The 24040-nt window shown below is 37.0% G+C and overlaps 2 protein-coding genes across 3 annotated transcripts in view; one reads left to right on the forward strand and one right to left on the reverse strand.

Annotated features, from left to right (window-relative positions):
* pou2f3 (POU class 2 homeobox 3) overlaps positions 1-24040 on the reverse strand; it is a 58819-nt gene that overhangs the window by 14383 nt on the left and 20396 nt on the right. The window contains exons 3-7 of the mRNA XM_062046690.1: positions 12733-12743; positions 9331-9432; positions 5601-5730; positions 5456-5544; positions 5122-5298 (exon numbers count right to left, since the gene is read on the reverse strand). Coding sequence (XP_061902674.1) covers positions 5122-5298; positions 5456-5544; positions 5601-5730; positions 9331-9432; positions 12733-12743 — 509 coding nt within the window. The remainder of the gene's footprint in view (positions 1-5121; positions 5299-5455; positions 5545-5600; positions 5731-9330; positions 9433-12732; positions 12744-24040) is intronic.
* Positions 1-24040, forward strand: part of trim37 (tripartite motif containing 37) — a 79567-nt gene that overhangs the window by 7397 nt on the left and 48130 nt on the right. The window contains exons 2-3 of one of the 2 annotated variants that reach the window (XM_062049074.1): positions 5446-5558; positions 9336-9455. The gene's annotated coding sequence lies outside the window, so the exon portion shown is untranslated. The remainder of the gene's footprint in view (positions 1-5445; positions 5559-9335; positions 9456-24040) is intronic. The other variant, XM_062049072.1, reaches the window with a different exon arrangement.

The following is a 24040-nucleotide window of genomic DNA, read 5'->3' on the forward strand; positions in this document are numbered from 1 at the left end:
AAGCTTCGCCAAGCTGGAAATTATTAACCGTGTATTTACATGTTCATGGTTTAATAGTATTGTTGATCTTCTGTCTATCCTTCCAGTCAGGGTTTTTTAAAATTTAGTTTCTATCTGCATTTGAGCCCGATGCTATCACGTTAGCTCCGTAGCTATGTTAGTTAGCTTCAATTGTTAAGCTTCGCCAAGCTGGAACTTATTAACCGTGTATTTACATGTTCATGGTTTAATAGTATTGTTGATCTTCTGTCTATCCTTCCAGTCAGGGTTTTTAAAATTTTTGTTTCTATCTGCATTTGAGCCCGATGCTATCACATTAGCTCCGTAGCTAAAGTGCGTCACCGATGTATTGTCGTGGAGATAAAAGTCACTGTGAATGTCCATTTCGCGTTCTCGACTCTCATTTTCAAGAGGATATAGTATCCGAGGTGGTTTAAAATACAAATCCGTGATCCACAATAGAAAAAGGAGAGTGTGTGGAATCCAATGAGACCTTGTACCTAAGTTACGGTCAGAGCGAAAAAAGATACACTCTGCACTGCCTCTCTAGTCCTTCACTCTAACGTTCCTCATCCACGAATCTTTCATCCTCGCTCAAATTAATGGGGTAATCGTCGCTTTCTCTGTCCAAATCGCTCTCGCTCCATTGTAAACAACGGGGAATTGTGAGGAATCCTTCCTCCTGTGACGTCACGCTACTTCCGGTATAGGCAAGGCTTTTTTTTTTTATCAGCGACCAAAAGTTGCGAACTTTATCGTCGTTGTTCTATACTAAATCCTTTCAGCAAAAATATGGCAATATCGCGAAATGATCAAGTATGACACATAGAATGGATCTGCTATCCCCGTTTAAATAAAAATAAAAAATTTCAGTAGGCCTTTAAATCTGCCCTGTCCAACCACTCAGACAAATCATATTGTTGATGTAGATCAGGGGTGTCAAACTCATTTTAGCTCAGGGGCCGCATGGAGGAAAATCTGTGCACACGCGGGCCGGACTATTAAAATCATGGCATTAAAACAAACAAAAAAAAGACAACTTCAGATTTTTTTTTTGTCTTACTTTGGCCAAAAACAGAACAAACACATTCTGAAAATATTGCAATAAAAATATTTAAAAAAATACGTGCAGCGGTAAAGTTTAGATCCATGAAGGAAAGAAGAAAGTGAATGAATGTTTATAATTTATTACATATGCATAACATTTTTTTTTCTTTTGTATTATTTTTTAAAATGAATGAAGTAACGTTTTTCCAAAACACAATATAGGATGTGAGATATGACAGGATAATGCATACATTTATCCTTGGTTTTCAAAACGCTTACAAAAAAGTGGGACCCCATTTTTATGACTTGATTTTTATACTCCATCAGTGTTGGGGCTAGGAATTTTCTAAATGTCAAGTCATAAAAATGGGGTCCCACAGTACATTTTTGGGGTCACACTTTTTTGTAAGCGTTTTGAAAACATGATAAATGTATGCATTATCCTGTTATATCTCACATTCTATATTGTGTTTTGGGAAAAGGTTGTCATAAACGTTACTTCATTCATTAAAAAAATAATACCAAAAAAAACCACATTTTTATGCATATGTAAATGTATTCAGTTATAAACAATCATTCACTTTCTTCTTTCCTTCATGGATCTAAACTTTACCGCTGCACATATTATTTTCTATATTTTTATTGTAATATTTTCAGAATGTGTTTGTTCTATTTTTGGCCAAAGTAAGACAAAGAAAACAATCTAAAGTTGTCTTTATTTTTAGTTTTATTGCCATGATTTTAATAGTCCGGCCCGCGTGTGCACAGATGTTCCTCCATGCGGCCCCTGAGCTAAAATGAGTTTGACACCCCTGGTGTAAGACAACAAAATGTAACAACTGGACAGCATAGTTTTAATAATCACCTTTAGAGATGTCCGATAATATCGGCCGATAAATGCTTTAAAATGTAATATCAGAAATTATCGGTATTGTTTTTTTTAATTATCGGTATCGTTTTTTATTTTATTTTTTTAAATTTTTTTATTAAATCAACATTAAAAACACAAGATACACTTACAATTAGTGCACCAACCCAAAAAACCTCCCTCCCCCATTTACACTCATTCACACAATATCGGCCGATAAATGCTTTAAAATGTAATATCGGAAATTATCGGTATCTTTTTTTAAGTTATCGGTATCGTTTTTTTAAATTTTTTTATTTATTAAATCAACATCAAAAACACAAGATACACTTACAATTAGTGCACCAACCCAAAAAACCTCCCTCCCCCCATTTACACTCATTCACACAAAAGGGTTGTTTCTTTCTGTTATTAATATTCTGGTTCCTACATTATATATCAATATATATCAATACAGTCTGCAAGGGATACAGTCCGTAAGCACACATGATTGTGCGTGCTGCTGGTCCACTAATAGTACTAACCTTTAACAGTTAATTTTACTCATTTTCATTAATTACTAGTTTCTGTGTAACTGTTTTTATATTGTTTTACTTTCTTTTTTATTCAAGAAAATGTATCTTATTTTATTTTTTTTTTTTTTTTTTAAAAAGGACCTTATCTTCACCATACCTGGTTGTCCAAATTAGGCATAATAATGTGTTAATTCCACGACTGTATATATCGGTATCCGTTGATATCGGTATCGGTAATTAAGAGTTGGACAAAATCGGAATATCGGATATCGGCAAAAAAGCCATTATTGGACATCCCTAATCACCTTATATTTAAATGTTACATTAAAACATTTTTTTTAAATGATCAAACAATTAAAATGTATTAACACACACAAAAGTACCGAAAATTGGTGCTGGTATCGATTCCCAGGTACCATATGGGTTCAAATTACAGATGTCCGATAATATCAGACTGCCGATATTATCGGCCGATAAATGCTTTAAAATGTAATATCGGAAATTATCGCTATCGAGTTTTTTTTATTATCGGTATCGGTTTTTATTTTTTATTTTTTTATTTTTTATTAAATCCACATAAAAAACACAAGATACACTTACAATTAGTGCACCAACCCAAAAAACCTCCCTCCCCCATTTACACTCATTCACACAAAAGGGTTGTTTCTTTCTGTTATTAATATTCTGCTTCCTACATTATATATCAATATATATCAATACAGTCTGCAAGGGATACAGTCCGTAAGCACACATGATTGTGCGTGCTGCTGCTCCACTAATAGTACTAACCTTTAACAGTTAATTTTACTCATTTTCATTAATTACTAGTTTCTATGTAACTGTTTTTATATTGTTTTACTTTCTTTTTTATTCAAGAAAATGTATCTTATTTTATTTTATTTAATTTTTTTAAAAAGGACCTTATCTTCACCATACCTGGTTGTCCAAATTAGGCATAATAATGTGTTAATTCCACGACTGTATGTATCGGTATCGGTTGATATCGGTATCGGTAATTAAGAGTTGGACAAAATCGGAATATCGGATATCGGCAAAAAAGCCATTATCGGACATCCCTAATCACCTTATATTTAAATGTTACATTAAAACATTTTTTTTAATTATCAAACAATTAAAATGTATTAACACACACAAAAGTACCGAAAATTGGTGCTGGTATCGATTCCCAGGTACCGTATGGGTTCAAATTACAGATGTCCGATAATATCAGACTGCCGATATTATCGGCCGATAAATGCTTTAAAATGTAATATCGGAAATTATCGCTATCAAGTTTTTTTTATTATCGGTATCGGTTTTTATTTTTATTTTTTTTATTTTTTATTAAATCAACATAAAAAACACTTGATACACTTACAATTAGTGCACCAACCCAAAAAACCTCCCTCCCCCATTTACACTCATTCACACAAAAGGGTTGTTTCTTTCTGTTATTAATATTCTGGTTCCTACATTATATATCAATATATATCAATACAGTCTGCAAGGGATACAGTCCGTAAGCACACATGATTGTGCGTGCTGCTGGTCCACCAATAAATAATTTATTTGTCTTTTTTATTTATTTTTATTTTTTTTAAAAAGGACCTTATCTTCACCATACCTGGTTGTCCAAATTAGGCCTAATAATGTGTTGATTCCAGGACTGTATATATCGGTATCGGTTGATATCGGTATCAGTAATTAAGAGTTGGACAAAATCGGAATATCGGCAAAAAAGCCATTATCGGACATCCCTAATCGCCTTATTTTTAAATGTTACATTAAAACATTTTTTTAAAATTATCAAACAATTAAAATGTATTAACACACACAAAAGTACCGAAAATTGGTGCTGGTATCGATTCCCAAATTACAGATGTCCGATAAGATCGGACTGCCGATATTATTGGCCGATAAATGCTTTAAAATGTAATATTGGAAATTATCGGTATCGATTTAAAAATTACCGGTATCGGTTTCAAAAAGTGAAATGTATGACTTTTTAAAACGCCGCTGTTTGCACGGACGTAGGGAGAAGTACAAAGCGCCAATAAACCTTAAAGGCACATAATATCTACGGCTTTTCACACACACAAGTGAATGCAATCCATACTTGGTCAACAGCCATACAGGTCACACTGAGGGTGACCGTATAAACAACTTTAACACTGTTACAAATATGCGCCACACTGTGAACCCACACCAAACAAGAATGACAAACACATTTCGGGAGAACATCCGCACCGTAACACAACATAAAGACAACAGAACAAATACCCAGAACCCCTTGCAGCACTAACTCTTCCGGGACACTACACTATACACCCCCCGCTACCCCTTACCCCACCTCAACCTCCTCATGCTCTCTCAGGGAGAGCATGTCCCAAATTCCAAGCTGCTGTTTTGAGGCATGTTAAAAAAAAGAATGCACTTTGTGACTTCAATAATAAATATGGCAGTGCCATGTTGGCATTTTTTTTCCATAACATGAGTTTATTTATTTTGGAAAACCTTGTTACATTGTTTAATGCATCCAGCGGGGCATCACAACATAATGAGGCATAATAATGTGTTAATTCCACGACTGTATATATCGGTATCGGTTGATATCGTAATAATTACGAGTTGGACAATATCGGAATATCGGAAAGCCATTATGGGACATCTGTAGTTCAAATGTTGTGGTACCTGCGTGAAGCCCAGTTTGATGCGTCTCTGCTTGAACGCTTTGGCAAACTGCTCCAGCTCCTCCAGGTCGCTGGGCTCCTCCTGCGGCGGGGCGGCCACCTGCTTGGGCATCTGCAGGTGCGCCAGGTCCAGGTGGTTGTCCATGGACGGCCCCACCAGGCCGGAGCGACTCGTGGCCTGACGGGGGGAGACATGGCGAGTGAGAACTTTGGCTCCACCCAATCTGTGCTGGGCAAACGTCTCCATAGTCGTGTTTGGTTAAGCAGATGTGGTCACCTCCGTGTCTTTCCCTTCCTCATTCCAGACATGTGTGTGTGTGTGTAGCGAGTCCTACCTGTGGCGTCAGAGCCAGCCCGGGCTGGTGCTGGAGGAGGCCGGCGTGGTTCTGCCCGGGGTGGGACATCAGGTTCTGCTGCAGGAGAACTGCAAACATGGAGGTTAGTAACACTCAGGTAGCCCTCCGTGCAGCGGGCTTGTACCTTGGTGGCTGTTGGGGTTCTGCGAGAGCAGGAAGGGGGAGGGAGACGACAGGTGTGGCGACAGGTGAGACGACAGGTGAGTTGGTGGCATCAGAACCAACTGCTGCATGCTGTGCAGAGATGTCAGGTCCTAGTAGTAATCAGAGCATTCTCATCACTGTCTTTAACATGAGTACAGCCCACACTATTTAGAGTAGTCAGTGTACTAGTTGTATTACCAACACACACGAGCAAGATAATTGTGCCTTGCCTGGTTAGCATGAGGTAGGTGCATGAGTGCTGCCGGCACGGTGAGGACAAACATGCATTTCAACATGCCACGGTTCCGTTTTCCATGGAGGTCAATTTGTGTCTTTATTACAAACCCCGTTTCCATATGAGTTGGGAAATTGTGTTGGATGTAAATATAAACGGAATACAATGATTTGCAAATCATTTTCCAACCCATATTCAGTTGAATATGCTACAAAGACAACATATTTGATGTTTTTTTTTGCAAATAATAATTAACTTAGAATTTCATGGCTGCAACACGTGCCAAAGTAGTTGGGAAAGGGCATGTTCACCACTGTGTTACATGGCCTTTCCTTTTAACAACACTCAGTAAAGGTTTGGGAACTGAGGAGACACATTTTTGAAGCTTCTCAGGTGGAATTCTTTCCCATTCTTGCTTGATGTACAGCTTAAGTTGTTCAACAGTCCGGGGGTCTCCCTTGTGCTATTTTAGGCTTCATAATGCGCCACACTTTTTCAATGGGAGACAGGTCTGGACTACAGGCAGGCCAGTCTAGTACCCGCACTCTTTTACTATGAAGCCACGTTGATGTAACACGAGCTTGGCATTGTCTCGCTGTAATAAGCAGGGGCGTCCATGGTAACGTTGCTTGGATGGCAACATATGTTGCTCCAAAACCTGTATGTACCTTTCAGCATTAATGGTGCCTTCACAGATGTGTAAGTTACCCATGTCTTGGGCACTAATACACCCCCATACCATCACAGATGCTGGCTTTTCAACTTTGCGCCTATAACAATCCGCATGGTTCTTTTCCTCTTTGGTCCGGAGGACACGACGTCCGCAGTTTCCAAAAACAATTTGAAATGTGGACTCGTCAGACCACAGAACACATTTCCACTTTGTATCAGTCCTTCTTAGATGAGCCCAGGCCCAGCGAAGCCGACGGCGTTTCTGGGTGTTGTTGATAAAAGGTTTTCGGCTTGCATAGGAGAGTTTTAACTTGCACTTACAGATGTAGCGACCAACTGTAGTTACTGACAGTGGGTTTCTGAAGTGTTCCTGAGCCCATGTGGTGATATCCTTTACACACTGATGTCACTTGTTGATGCAGTACAGCCTGAGGGATCGAAGGTCACGGGCTTAGCTGCTTATGTGCAGTGATTTCTCCAGATTCTTGGAACCCTTTGATGATACTACGGAGCGTAGATGGTGAAATCCTTAAATTCCTTGCAATAGCTGGTTGAGAAAGGTTTTTCTTAAACTGTTCAACAATTTGCTCACGCATTTGATGACAAAGTGGTGACCCTCGCCCCATCCTTGTTTGTGAATGACTGAGCATTTCATGGAATCTACTTTTATACCCAATCATGGCACCCACCTGTTCCCAATTTGCCTGTTCACCTGTGGGATGTTCCAAATAAGTGTTTGATGAGCATTCCTCAACTTTATCAGTATTTATTGCCACCTTTCCCAACTTCTTTGTCACGTGTTGCTGCCATCAAATTCTAAAGTTAATGATTATTTGAATTTTTTTTTTTTTTTATCAGTTTGAACATCAAATATGTTGTCTTTGTAGCATATTCAACTGAATATGGGATGAAAATGATTTGTAAATCATTGTATTCCGTTTATAATTACATCTAACACAATTTCCCAACTCATATGGAAACGGGGTTTGTACAAAAGCTGAATTTGAATTTTGTCAGATGAATTTTTGTACATCAAATTATGCTGACAATTTTATTCAATAGAGTCTTGAGTTTTGAAGCAACAATTTTTTCCCTGCATTACATTTTGTAAAACTGAAATTATTACACTGATTTTTTTTTCAATTGTTTTTTTTACACACTGCATTTTAAAACAGTGTATTTTAACAAATAAAATCATGCTGACAATTGCATTTAATAAAAAAAAATTGTGAGCAAAATGTGTGTGTTTTAAAATTCAGTGTATAAAAATTGAATGTATGAAAATTCAGAGCAGAAATATTTGTTGCTTCAAAACTCAAGACTCACTTCAGGTAAATTAAGACTGAAACACCTCATTGGCTGCTTCTAAGACAGGATTGTGTCAGTCTTCATTTAGCTGGAGTGAATCTTGAGTTTTGAAGCAAAAATGTTATCCTGCATTAAATTATTTACACTGATTTTTTTTTCAATTGATATTTTACACTGAATTTTTGCACACTGAATTTTAAAACACTGTATTTTAACAAATCAAAGTATGCTGACAATTGTATTTAATACGAAAACTGTGAGCTAAATGTGTGTGTTTCACAATTCAGTGTGTAAAAATGTAATGCATGAAAATTCAGAGCAGAAATATTTGTTGCTTCACAACTCAAGACTCACTTCAGGTAATTACAAGCGGTAGAAAATGGATGAATGGATGCACCTCATTGGCTGCTTCTAAAACAGGATGGATTGCTTGAATTGACCTGAAATGAGTCTTGAGTTTTGAAGCAACAAAGTTTTCTGCACTACATTTTTTTACATTGATTTTTACACGCTGAATTTTAAAACAGATGTATTTAATGAAAAAAAAAATTAAACACATACTATGCTAACAAACATATTCAAATAAATTTTAAGCATTATTATATATTTTTTTTACACTGAATTTTAAAACTGCATTTTAACAAACTTAATTTTTAAACAAACATTTTTCTCACACATAATAATAATAATAATAATAATAATAATAATAATAATAATAATAGATTGTATTTGTAAAAAGCACTTTACATTGAACAAACAACCTCAAAGTGCTACAGTGTATTAAAAAAATAATACAAAGATAATTAAAAAAAATAAAAACTAGAACTAGCACGCATATACTGTATCTAAAAAAAGGCTTTTTTAAAAAGATGGGTTTTTAAGCCTTTTTTAAAAGCATTCACAGTCTGTGGTGCCCTCAGGTGGTCAGGAAGAGCGTTCCACAGACTGGGAGCAGCGGAGCAGAAAGCCCGGTCTCCCATTGTTCGTAGCTTTGTCCTCGGAGGTTGGAGGAGGTTAGCCTGTCCGGAGCGGAGGTGTCGTGTGGAAGATTTGGGGGTGAGCAGTTCTTTGAGGTAGAGGGGGGGCATTACCATGGAGGCACTGGTGGGTTAGTAGGGAGACGTTGTATTCAATCCTGAGTGGAACAGGAAGCCAGTGAAAGGATTTGAGAAGTGGTGTTATATGGTCGTATTTCCGCACTCTTAACGATTCGATCCGTATCCTGGGGTGACGATTGAATTCAGAATCGATTCTCGTCTCAACACGTTTCTAGATTAAAACCGATTCCCGCAGTGGTATAGTAATTATCATCACACTTTCTCAAAACAGGTTAGAAAAGCTCCCGGTTGATTTTTTTGGCCCTATTTTTTTTTTTTTGTGCACCCCTAGATATTGACAGTACGATACTGCCGTACAAGCTGTACACTGACTACTCCAAAGTGTGTCCCGTGTGAGATGCTGATTGGCTGAACTGTACGTGTCCATCTGTCTTTACCCCAGTCATCTGAGCTCCGTGCATGGGAAGGTTCTGCGTCATGTGACATGTCTTCAGCGAGGACGCCAAGTGGGGCGAGTCGTTGATGTCCTCCAGTTTGATCTGCGCACGGTAGGACATAAAATGTATGCATAATGTCATATCTAGTAATAATAAGTGTGTTAGTGGGACAGTACACACTGATGAGAATCAGTCATATATGCAGTATGCGTATGTAAATATGTATTACAAGTAGTAACAAAGATTGCACACAGATGAGAATCAGTCATATTTACAGTATATATATTAGGGGTGTGGGGAAAAAATCGATTCGAATTTGAATCGCGATTGTCACGTTGTGCGATTCAGAATCGATTCTCATTTTTTTAAAAATCGATTTTTTTATTTTTTTATTTTTATTTTTTTCCATTTTTTTTTTCATTTTTATTTTTTTCATTTAAAAAAAAATAAAAAATCAATCCAACAAAACAATACACAGCAATACCATAACGATGCAATCCAATTCCAAAACCAAACCCGACCCAGAACTGCAATAAACAGAGCAATTGAGAGGAGACACAAACACGACACAGAACAAACCAAAAGTAGTGAAACAAAAATGAATATTATCAACAACAGTATCAATATTAGTTACAATTTCAACATAACAATGATTAAAAATCACTCATTGACATTATCATTAGACATTTATAAAAATAAAAATAAATGAACAATAGTGTCACAGTGGCTTACACTTGCATCGCATCTCATAAGCTTGACAACACACTGTGTCCAATATTTTCACAAAGATAAAATAAGTCATATTTTTGGTTCATTTAATAGTTGAAACAAATTTACATTATTGCAATCAGTTGATAAAACATTGTCCTTTACAATTATAAAAGCTTTTTACAAAAATCTACTACTCTGCTTGCATGTCAGCAGACTGGGGTAGATCCTGCTGAAATCTATGTATTGAATGAATAGAGAATCCTTTTGAATCGGGAAAATATCGTTTTTGAACCGATAATCGCGTTGAATCGAAAAAAAATCGATTTTGAATCGAATCGTGACCCCAAGAATTGATATTTAATCGAATGGTGGGACACCCAAAGATTCACAGCCCTAATATATATGTATATATGTATTATAAGTAGTATCAAAGAGTGCACACATATGAGAATCAGTCATATTTACAGTATATATATATATATATATATATATATATATATATATATATATATATATATATATATATATATATATATATATATATATATATACAGCTGTATATATATATATATGTATATATGTATTATAAGTAGCAACAAAGATTGCACACAGATGAGAATCAGTCATATATGTAGTATATATACAGTATGTACATATATGTACTATAAGTAGTATCAAAGAGTGCACACAGATGAGAATCAGTCATATTTACAGTATATATTATTATTAGTTGTATCAACGAGTGCATATTGATGAGAATCAGTCATATTTACAGGATAGAAATATGTATATATGTATTATAAGTAGTATCAAAGAGAGCACACGGATGAGAATCAGTCATGATTACAGTATATTTATATATATATATATATATATATATATATATATATATATATATATATATATATATATATACATATACTGTATATACAAACCCCGTTTCCATATGAGTTGGGAAATTGTGTTAGATGTAAATATAAACGGAATACAATGATTTGCAAATAATTTTCAACCCATATTCATTTGAATATGCTACAAAGACAACATATTTGATGTTCAAACTGATAGACATTTTTTTTTGTTGCAAATAATCATTAACTTTAGAATTTGATGGCAGCAACACGTGACAAAGAAGTTGGGAAAGGTGGCAATAAATACTGATAAAGTTGAGGAATGCTCATCAAACACTTATTTGGAACATCCCACAGGTGAACAGGCAAATTGGGAACAGGTGGGCGCCATGATTGGGTATAAAAGTAGATTCCATGAAATGCTTAGTCATTCACAAACAAGGATGGGGCGAGGGTCACCACTTTGTCAACAAATGCGTGAGCAAATTGTTGAACAGTTTAAGAAAAACCTTTCTCAACCAGCTATTGCAAGGAATTTAGGGATTTCACCATCTACGCTCCGTAATATCATCAAAGGGTTCAGAGAATCTGGAGAAATCATTGCACCTAAGCAGCTAAGCCCGTGACCTTCGATCCCTCAGGCTGTACTGCATCAACAAGCGACATCAGTGTGTAAATGATATCACCACATGGGCTCAGGAACACTTCAGAAACCCACTGTCAGTAACTACAGTTGGTCCTATGCAAGGCAAAAACCGTTTATCAACAACACCCAGAAACGCCGTCGGCTTCGCTGGGCCTGAGCTCATCTAAGATGGACTGATACAAAGTGGAAAAGTGTTCTGTGGTCTGACGAGTCCACATTTCAAATTGTTTTTGGAAAATGTGGATGTCGTGTCCTCCGGACCAAAGAGGAAAAGAACCATCTGGATTGTTATAGGCGCAAAGTGTAAAAGCCAGCCTCTGTGATGGTATGGGGGTGTATTAGTGCCCAAGACATGGGTAACTTACACATCTGTGAAGGCGCCGTTAATGCTGAAAGGTACATACAGGTTTTGGAGCAACATATGTTGTCATCCAAGCAACGTTACCATGGACGCCCCTGCTTATTTCAGCAAGACAATGCCAAGCCACGTGTTACATCAACGTGGCTTCATAGTAAAAGAGTGCGGGTACTAGACTGGCCTGCCTGTAGTCCAGACCTGTCTCCCATTGAAAATGTGTGGCGCATTATGAAGCCTAAAATAGCACAAGGGAGACCCCCGGACTGTTGAACAACTTAAGCTGTACATCAAGCAAGAATGGGAAAGAATTCCACCTGAGAAGCTTCAAAAATGTGTCTCCTCAGTTCCCAAACGTTTACTGAGTGTTGTTAAAAGGAAAGGCCATGTAACACAGTGGTGAACATGCCCTTTCCCGACTACTTTGGCACGTGTTGCAGCCATGAAAATCTAAGTTCATTATTATTTGCAAAAAAAACTAAAGTTTATGAGTTTGAACATCAAATATGTTGTCTTTGTAGTGCATTCAACTGAATATGGGTTGAAAAGGATTTGCAAATCATTGTATTCCGTTTATATTTACATCTAACACAATTTCCCAACTCATATGGAAACGGGGTTTGTAGTATCAAAGAGAGCATATAGATGAGAATCAGTCATATATACAGTATATATATGTATGTATATATGTTTTATAAGTAGTATCAAAGAGAGCACATACTGTAGATGACAAACAGCTTTAGTGGCTTGAGGATCAGTTTGGTGTCTAAACAAGATGTTAGCAATAGATTGCCTCCCTCCCCTCAGGCGGTCCGCTATGCAAATTTTCCCCAACTCACCCTCACCACCCCTGAAAAGAAGCAATGGCACGTCCTGAAAAAACAAACCGGTGGAAACAAAAGTCCCCGCTGCCAGAAAGAATGTTTGAAGAAGTATCCAAATAGCCGCAGACTATTTGAGGTGATTGAGGAGCGCTGAGAGGAGAGACAGTCATTGTTGACATGGGGGGTGTGGTGGGTTAGTGACTGTGGGGAGTGTGGACGGGTACTTTGTCCCCGGGACCTTGGCTCTCCAAAATAATAACACGCACGCTTCTTGCGCTCACCGTCTCACCTCAGCCAGCGTGGATTCTCTTGCTTGCCTGTCACGGACCGTCACAAGAGATACAACACAAGATCTTTCACGCAAACTAACCCAGCAACTTTCAAGTGGGAACTAACTCCTTTTTAAAAGAAGAGCATTTCACGGGTCACTTCAACACTATCACTGATTTAGGGAACAACCTCCTTTTAAAATGAGATCTTTTCATTTTTTTTAATTCAACACAATCACATATTTAGGGAACCATCTCCTTTTAAAATAAGATCATTTAATGTTTTTTCATTCAACACAATCACAGATTTAGGGAAAAATCTCCTTTTAAAATAAGATACTTTTTTTTTTTTAATTCAACACAATCACAGATTTAGGGAACAATCTCCTTTTAAAATAAGATAAAACAAATTTTTAATTCAACACAATCACAGATTTAGGGAACAATCTCCTTTTAAAATAAGATAATTTTTTTTTTAATTCAACACAATCACAGATTTAGGGAACAATCTCCTTTTAAAATAAGATTTTTTTTTTTTTTTAATTCAACACAATCACAGATTTAGGGAACAATCTCCTTTTAAAATAAGATTTTTTTTTTTTTTAATTCAACACAATCACAGATTTAGGGAACAATCTCCTTTTAAAATAAGATTTATTTATTTATTTAATTCAACACAATCACTGATTTAGGGAACAATCTCCTTTTAAAATAAGATCATTTTATATATTTTTTAATTCAACACAATCACAGATTTAGGGAACAATCTCCTTTTAAAATAATTTTTTTTTTTTTTTTTAATTCAACACAATCACAGATTTAGGGAACAATCTCCTTTTAAAATAAGATACTTTTTTTTTTAATTCAACACAATCACAGATTTAGGGAACAATCTCCTTTTAAAATAAGATAATTAAAAACATTTTTAATTCAACACAATCACTGATTTAGGGAACAATCTCCTTTTAAAATAAGATCTTTTTTTAATTTTTTTAATTCAACACAATCACAGATTTAGGGAACAATCTCCTTTTAAAGTGAGATTTAAAAAAAAAAATTAAACACAATCACAGATTTAGGGAACAATCGCCTTTTAAAATAAGATCTTTTTTTTTTTTTTTAATTCAACACAATCACTGATTTAAGGAACAATCTCTTTTTAAAATAAGATAATTGTATTTCTTTGAAATTCAACACAATAACTGATTTGGGGAACAATCTATTTTTATTAGGAACATTTAATTTTTTTAAATTCAACACAATCACTGATTTGGGGAACTATCTATTTTTAATAAGATAATTTTACTGGTAAATTCAACAAAATCACTGATTTGGGGGAAAAATCTATTTGTATTAAGATGATTTTACTGGTAAATTCAACAAAATCACTGATTTAGGGAATAATCTAGTTTTTAAAATAAGATCATTTTTGTAAATTCAACAATATCACTGATTTGGGGAACGATCTATTTTTATTAAGATAATTTTTTACTGGTAAATTCAACAAAATCACTGATTTAGGGAACCGTCTATTTTTTAATAAGATAATTTTACTGGTAAATTCAACAAAATCACTGATTTAGGGAACAATCTATTTTTAATAGGATGATGAGACTAGTAAATTCAACAAAATTACTGATTTAGGGAACAATCTCGTTTTTAAAATAAAGCGATTTTACTGGTAAATTCAACACAATCACTGATTTAGGGAACCATCTTCTTTTTAATAAGATCATTTTACTGGTAAATTCAACACAATCACTGATTTAGGGAACCATCTTCTTTTTAATAAGATCATTTTACTGGTAAATTCAACAAAGTCACTGATTTAAGGAACAATCTATTTTTGATAAGATGATTTTACTGGTAAAGTTAACAAAATCATTGATTTAGGGAACAATATTCTTTAAAAAAAATATGATAATTTTACTGGTAAATTCAACAAAATCACTAATTTAGGGAACAATGGCGTTTTTAAAATAAGATCATTTTACTGGTGAATACAACAAAATCACTGATTTGGGCAAGAATCTTTTTTTAATAAGATGAATTTACTCATAAATTCAACAAAATCATTGATTTAAGGAACAATGTATTTTTGCTAAGATGATTTTACTCGTAAATTTTACAAAATCATTGATTTAGGGAACAATATTATTTTTTAACAATATAATAATTTTACAGGTAAATCTAATTTGTAAATACAATTATTTTACTAGTAAATTGTACAAAATAGCTGATTCGAAGTGGGAACAATCTTATGGAAGTAGAACTGTCTCACATCTACATATATATTAATATGATATTAATACATAGGCATATATTAATTAATATACAAATACAAATTTGATATACAAATAAATAAATAATTTGTATAAATAAACGCGCATTTGTAAATATAATTTTGAGATTTGAAAATATATACAAATAAAATTTAGAAATATAAAAATGTGACATACAAATAAATCAAGAATTTGTATAAATGTGTATTTGTAAATATATTTTTGAGATTTGAATATAAATATGCTTGATTTTGTATTTGTATTTGTATTGAATTTGCACACGTGGATCGCTTTTTTGCTTTTGTGTCGATGAGACATTCCTCCCACAAACCAGTTGCACAAATAAATGTGACATACACACACCCCTGAACAACCAGCAGAGGGCACTGCAGCCGCAGCGGTCTCGGTCACAGAGCATTATATGCATTATATGCAAAATGCCCGGAGTTCTCTGCACAAAAACAAACCACGTCTTTACAGAGAGAACAGAACGCACAACGGGCCTGAGCTAGCTAACGTTAGCATTGTATTAGATAATGCTAATTCATCCAGTTAATCTGAAAGACCGTGCTAGCTGCTTATTTTATTGTATCAATGCCGTTTAATGACCTTGTCCCGATGTAGATACTGATCTCTTATCAGTGCAATGTGTGTCAAATCATCCCAAAAGTCATGACGTGATATGACCCTCCGTAGTGTGCATCTGATTGGCTCGCCAGTGTCTGACCACGTCTGTGACCCAGACAGCTCTGGCTGCAGTGCCCTCTGCTGGTTGTTCAGGGGAGTGTGTAGGTCACATTTATTTGTGCATCTGGTTTGTGGGAGGAATGTCTCATCGACACAAAAGCAAAAAAGCGATCCACATATGCAAATTCAATACAAATACAAATACAAAATCAAGCATATTTATATTCAAATCTCAAAAATATATTTACAAATACACGTTTATTTATACAAAAACTTGATTTATTTGTATGTCACATTTTTATATTTATACATTTTATTTGTATATATTTTCAAATCTCAAAAATATATTTACAAATACGCGTTTATTTATACAAATGATTTATTTATTTGTATATCACATTTGTATTTGTATATTTATTAATATATGCATAGGTATTAATATCATATTGATATATATAAGTTGATGTGAGACAATTCTACTTCTATACAATCTCATTTTTAAAATAAGATAATTTTACTGGTAAATTCAAGAAAATTACTAATTTAGGGTTCCATCACATTTTTTAAATAAGATAATTTTACAGATAAATTCCACAAAACCACTGATTTAGGAACCATCTATTTTTCAATAAAATAATTGTATTGGTCAAATCAACAAAATCACTGATTTAAGGAACATTTATTCTTTAATAAGATAAATTCACTCGTAAATTTAACAAAATCAGTCATTTAGGCAACATTTAATTTTTTAAAAATATGATAATTTTACTGGTACATTAAATTTTTTCATAGGATAATTTTACTGATAAATTCAACAAAATCACACATTTAGGGAACACTGAATTTTTTTATCAAAATCATTTTACTGGTAAATTCAACAAAATCACTCATTTAAGAAAAAATCAATTTTTTTTAATTAAGATCTTTATACTGGTAAATTCGACAAAATCACAAATTTAGGGAACAATAAAAAAAATTATTAAAATAATTGTACTGGTAAATTCAACAACATCACTGATTTAGGGAACATTACATTTCTTAATTAAGATTATTTTACAGGTAAATTCAACAAAATCACAGATTTAGGGAACATTACATTTTTTTAAATTAAAGATTATTTTACTGGTAAATTTTTAAAAAATCACTGATTTAGGGAACATACAATTTTTTAATTAAGATTATTTTACTGGTATATTCAACAAAATCACTAATTTAGGTAACATTGCATTTTTTTTTATTAAATATAAATGTACTGGTAAATGCAACAAAATCACTGATTTAGGAAACATTACATTTTTTAAATTAAGATCATTCACTAATTTAAGGAACAATCTTTTTTAAAATTATGATCATTCACTGATTTAGGGAACAATATCACGTTTAAACACAATAGTGCAGTTGCGATCGACTGAATTCTCGGAGGACGTTTATATGAATAAACGCTACAAAACTGTGTACCTTTCATCCATTTTCATTTTGTAAAAGTCGCTCTCAGGAGAAAAAAAACATTAAAGATATCTCCATCCATCCATCTTCAACCGCTTATCCGGAATCGGGTCGCGGGGACAGCAGCTCCAGCAAAGACCCCCAGACTTCCCTCTCCAGAGCAACATTTGCGACTTCCTCCTGGGGAATCCCGAAGCGTTCCCAGGCCAGAGAGGAGATGTAATCCCCCCATCTGGTCCTTGGCCTGCCGGGGGGCCTCCTCCCAGTGGGACGTGCAACGAGGACCTCCCTAGGGAGACGCTCGTGAGGCATCCGCACGAGATGCCCGAACCACCTAAGCTGGCTCCTTTCCAAGCGAAGGAGCAGCGGCTCTACTCCGAGTCTCTCTCGGGTGACTGCACTTCTCACCCTATCTCTAAGGGAGATGCCAGCCACCCTTCTGAGGAAACTCATTTCGGCCGCTTGTATCCGCGATCTTATTCTTTCGGTCATTACCCACACTTCATGACCATAGGTGAGAGTAGGAATGTAGATAGCTCGGTAGACCGAGAGCTTTGCCTTCTGACTCAGCTCCCGTTTCGTCACAACAGTGCGGCAGAGAGACTGCAATACTGCCCCAGCTGCTCCGATTCTCCGGCTGATTTCCTTCTCCATCTTTCCCTCACTCGTGAACAAGACCCCGAGATACTTAAACTCCTCCACCTGGGACAGAGTCCTGTCCCCTACCCGGACTGTACAAACCATCGGTTTCCTGCTGAGAACCATGGCCTCAGATTTGGAGATGCTGATCCTCATTCCAGCCGCTGAACACTCGGCTGCGAACCGATCCAGTGAGAGCTGAAGGTCACGAACCGAAGGTGCCATCAGGACCACATCATCTGCAAACAGCAGTGACGCAACCTTTAGCCCCCCGAGACGTATACCCTCTCCGCCATGGCCACGACTCCGCCTAGAAATCCTGTCCATGAAAATCACAAACAGGATAGGTGACAGAGCGCAGCCCTGGCGGAGACCAACCCCCACTGGAAACGGATCCGACTTACATCCAAGCACCCGGACACAACTCTCGCTTTGGTTGTACAGAGATTGGATGGCCCTCAGCAGGGTTCCCCTCACTCCGTACTCCCTCAGCACCTCCCACAAGATCTCCCGAGGGACGCGGTCATACGCCTTCTCCAAATCCACAAAACACATGTAGACTGGATAGGCATACTCCCAGGCCCTCTCCAGGATTCCCGCAAGCGTAAAGAGTTGGTCAGTTGTTCCACGACCAGGACGGAATCCACATTGCTCCTCTTGAATCTGAGGTTCGACTATCGGCCGGACCCTCCTTTCCAGTACCTTGGCGTAAACTTTCCCAGGGAGGCTGAGTAGTGTGATACCCCTGTAATTAGCACACACCCTCTGGTCCCCCTTTTTGAAAAGGGGAACCACCACCCCAGTCTGCCACTCCCTCGGCACTGTCCCAGACTTCCACGCAATGTTGAAAAGGCGTATCAACCAAGACAGCCCATCAACACCCAGAGCCTTCAGCATTTCTGGACGGATCTCGTCAACCCCCGGAGCTTTGCCACTGTGGAGTTGTCTAACTACCTCAGTGACTTCACCCCGAGAGATCGACGTCGATCCCCCATCATCCTCAGGCCCTGCTCCTATCAGGGAGGGTGTGTCTGATGTATTTGGGTTCAGGAGTTCCTCAAAGTGCTCTTTCCAACGCCCTACGACTTCCTCACTTGAAGTCAGCAAAGTCCCATCCCTGCCGTACACAGCTTGGATGGTTCCCTGCTTCCCCCTCCTGAGGTGCCGTATGGTCTTCCAGAACAGCTTTGGTGCCGCCCGATAGTCCTTCTCCATGGATTCCCCGAACTGCTCCCACACCCTCTGCTTAGCCTCGTCCACAGCCACGGCCGCTGCCCTTCGGGCCCGTCGGTACCTTGCAACTGCCTCCGGAGTCCCCTGGGATAACATACCCCGGTAGGACTCCTTCTTCAGTCGGACGGCTTCCCTGACCACCACTGTCCACCAGGGTGTTCGAGGGTTACCGCCCCTTGAGGCACCTAAGACCTTCTGGCCACAGCTCGCAGCTGCAGCTTTAGCAATAGAGGCTTTGAACACTGCCCATTCCTGTTCAATGTCCCCAACCTCCACAGGGATGGCAGAGAAGTCCCGCCGGAGGTGGGAGTTGAAGTCCTTCCGGACAGAGGACTCCTCCAAACGTTCCCAGTTCACCCGCACTACACGCTTGGGTTTGCCAGGTCTGTCCAGAGGTTTCCCCCGCCATCTAACCCAACTCACCACCAGATGGTGATCAGTTGACAGTTCAGCCCCTCTCTTCACCCGAGTGTCCAAAACATACGGCCTCAGATCAGCTGATACGATTACAAAATCGATCATTGATCTTTGGCCTAGGGTGCTCTGGTACCAGGTACACCTATGAGCATCCTTATGCTTGAACATGGTGTTTGTTATCGCAAGTCCGTGACTAGCACAGAAGTCCAATAACAATCCACCACTCAGGTTCAGATCAGGGAGACCGTTCCTCCCAATCACGCCAGTCCAAGTATCACTGTCATTGCCCACGTGCGCGTTGAAGTCCCCCAGCAAGACTATGGAATCCCCTGCCGGTGCCCCATACAGGACCCCATGCAAGGTATCCAAGAAGGCTGAATACTCTGAACTCCTGTTTGGTGCGTATGCACAAACAACAGTCAGAGTTTTCCCCCCTCCAACCCTAAGGCGAAGGGAGGCGACCCTCTTGTCCACTGGGGTGAACTCCAACGTACAGGCACTCAGCCGGGGACTCGTGAGTATCCCCACACCCGCCTGTGCCCTCACGCCCTGAGCAACTCCAGAAGTGAACAAGGTCCATCCCTTGTCCAGGAGTGTGGTTTCAGAGCCCTTGCTATGCGTAGAGGTAAGCCCCACCAGATCCAACCGGTAGCGCTCCACCTCTCGCACCAGCTCAGGCTCCTTCCCCACCAGCGTAGAGACGTTCCACGTCCCGAAAGTCAGCCTCTGCTGCCCCGAATTGGTCCGTCTGGAGCCTCCACTTTCACTGCCATCCACTTGGCAGCGCACCCGACAGATATCTGATTTACAAAATGTTTATGAAGTTTACTGTGGACCGTGCCTGAAAAGAAAATTGCGGCGATATTCGTCCTCAAGTCATATATTTAACATCGTACATTTAAAAAATATAAATTCAGACACTTTTGGAGGGGGCGGGGCATGGAGGGTTTTATTTGCATCTCATTTGCATTTCATTCACCAACAGTTTTGCAGACATACTCAGACAGTAGTTTATAAATATGACATCTAATAGAAAAGATCTAGACCACAAGGAGGTGTGTTGAATGTAGACTGAAATCATCTTTTAACAGGATTAGTATGGTATGTAGTCTATATTCATGTTGTTGTATTATCCATATTTCTTTTCTTTTTAAATGTCAGGTTTTTATACTCCCGAGGTCCCAGATATGTCCTAATGGTAACCATAAGTACCGTATTTTTCAGACTATAAGGCGCACTTAAAATCCTTAAATTTTCTGAAAAATCGACAGTGCACTTTATAACCCGGTGTGCCTAATGTACGGAATAATTCTAGTTGTGCTTACCGACCTCGAAGCAATTTTATTTGGTACATGGTGAAATTATACACTACAGTTCAAAAGTTTGGGGTCACATTGAAATGTCCTTATTTTTGAAGGAAAAGCACTGTACTTTTCAAGGAAGATAACTTTAAACTAGTCTTAACTTTAAAGAAATACACTCTATACATTGCTAATGTGGTAAATGACTATTCTAGCTGCAAATGTCTGGTTTTTGGTGCAATATCTACATAGGTGTATAGAGGCCCATTTCCAGAAACTATCACTCCAGTGTTCTAATGGTACAATGTGTTTGCTCATTGGCTCAGAAGGCTAATTGATGATTAGAAAACCCTTGTGCAATCATGTTCACACATCTGAAAACAGTTTAGCTCGTTACAGAAGCTACAAAACTGACCTTCCTTTGAGCAGATTGAGTTTCTGGAGCATCACATTTGTGGGGTCAATTAAACGCTCAAAATGACCAGAAAAAGAGAACTTTCATCTGAAACTCGACAGTCTATTCTTGTTCTTAGAAATGAAGGCTAATCCACAAAATTGTTTGGGTGACCCCAAACTTTTGAACGGGAGTGTAAGTGTGACCAGTACAAGGTAGTCACACATAAGAGATATGTGTAGACTGCAGTATGATGCCAGTAAACAACACCAAAACTTTAAATGTTCCATTGAAAATAAAGATTCCACACGGCACTCAAAAATCTGTCAAAATGTTTTAGTATGACTTTGACGCCGCACCGCTTGATGGATTGTCGGCCCATTTCGGCTACCGTAGTCACTATTGTGTGTGTATAAGGACCGCAAAATGGCACCCATTAACAGACCAATTATCTGGCGTTTTGTTTCACAATATTATGCAAAACCAACTTTTCTTACCTTCTGGTACCTGCTGATGTGTATTTGAGATCTGCATAAGCCCTGGAAATGTGCGCACGTTTGCCACTGTAGTCCGTGCTGATGCCGTAGTTGATAACCTTCTGATTTTTCTCTATCTTCTTGTTATGTGACATTCATCCTCCACTGTTGCCATTTGTAATATAAAGTAGCGTAAAGTTCTTACTTATATATGTCAGTAAATTTGCTATGAAAGCACTAAAACATACCGGTGTAGTGAGTTTACGTAATTCACCCACGGAACTTTAGTTATTAGAGAGTTCCGGTGTGACGGTTTTTCACGGGACACATTTCCGGCCTTGTTGTTGTTGCACTAGTGAGCCACTAATGAGGAGATGGTGTTCCATTGTTGATTTAAGTAAAGTCTGAATGTCATTAAAACAGTTAGCTCCATCTTTTGACACGTCTTCCACTCCCGTCCTTGCACGCTACACCGCTACAACAAAGATGACGGGGAGAAGACGCTGTTGAAGGTGAGCCACGTAAATAAGACCGCCCACAAAAACGGCGCATCCTGAAGCGACTGTCAGAAAGCCAGTTGAAGATGACCTGTAAAACATCATCTATGCAACATTTTGACCAAAGAACCACCATTACATGTTATGTAGACCACAAGGAAGTGTTTTCCATTTAGAAAAAAATCGTAATATGACCCCTTTAATGCGCCCTATAATCCGGTGCGCCTTTTGTATGAAATAGACCTAAATATAGACCCGCTCATCGGCAGTGCGCCTTATGCTAGGTTCACACCAACGACGCTTTGACGGCGCTTTAAAGCGGCATGCAAAGCGGCGTTATAGCGTAACAAAGCCTGATTAAAGCGTGAGGGTCCTAATGGATCGTGGGAAAGCTTGTAGTAAAGCGGGACATGCGGCAAGTTCGCCAAAATTTTTTAAACGGTTTAAAAAAATTCTGCACTCTGTCAAGAATGGAATAAAATGCACAGAGCGTATCAAAGCATGACAAAGCCTGACAAAGCTCAGCAAAACTTGACTAAAAGCGTAGGAAAGCTTAACAGATCTTGGTTCAAAGCGCGGACCCCTACAAATAGGAAGTGACTGTGATATTGACTAGTGACATTGAAACTTTTATGTAAAACCAACACAGGATTACAAATCCATTCTCTTTTGCATCATTGCCTTTTTTATACTAAGATCATTGTTTCTGTACTTCTGTTAGTTTGCTGTTTGATGTTGCAGTTTGACATTACTGTCTATAATTTTTCTGTATGAAAATGTTAATAATAAAGAGACTATGTTAGGTTTTATAAAAGAAATGCCTTTAATTAATTTCAACTAGCATAAGAAATGAAAGATATATATTTATTAGGATGACAAAAATAAAAGAAATGAAGATATAAAACATAATATAACGGAAAAAAAAGAGAAATTGAAAAAATAAATGAATATAAAAAATGGGTGGATAAAACAAATGCCTTTTAATATTTTCAACTAGCATGAAAGATAGATATTTATTAAGATGACAAAAATAAAAGAAATTAAGATATAAAACATAATATAACGGGAAAAAAAGAGAAATTGAAAAAAGAAATGAATATAAAAAACGTGTGGATAATTGCCTTTGATTATTTTCAACTAGCATAATAAATAAAAGATAGATATTTATTAAGATGACAAAAATAATAGAAATGAAGATATAAAACATAATATAACGGAAAAAAAAAGAGAAATTGAAAAAAGAAATGAATATAAAAAATGTGTGGATAATTGCCTTTGATTATTTTCAACTAGCATAATAAATAAAAGATAGATATTTATTAAGATGACAAAAATAATAGAAATGAAGATATAAAACATAATATAACGGAAAAAAAGAGAAATTGAAAAAAAAAAATGACTATAAAAAATGTGTGGATAATTGCCTTTGATTATTTTCAACTAGCATAATAAATAAAAGATAGATATTTATTAAGATGACAAAAATAATAGAAATGAAGATATAAAACATAATATAACGGAAAAAAAAGAGAAATTGAAAAAAGAAATTAATATAAAAAATGTGTGGATAATTGCCTTTTATTATTTTCAACTAGCATAATAAATAAAAGATAGATATTTATTAAGATGACAAAAATAATAGAAATGAAGATATAAAACAATATAACGGAAAAAAAAGAGAA

The sequence above is a fragment of the Entelurus aequoreus genome, linkage group LG05 (genome assembly GCF_033978785.1).
Source record: "Entelurus aequoreus isolate RoL-2023_Sb linkage group LG05, RoL_Eaeq_v1.1, whole genome shotgun sequence".
Taxonomy (NCBI): Eukaryota; Metazoa; Chordata; class Actinopteri; order Syngnathiformes; family Syngnathidae; genus Entelurus; species Entelurus aequoreus.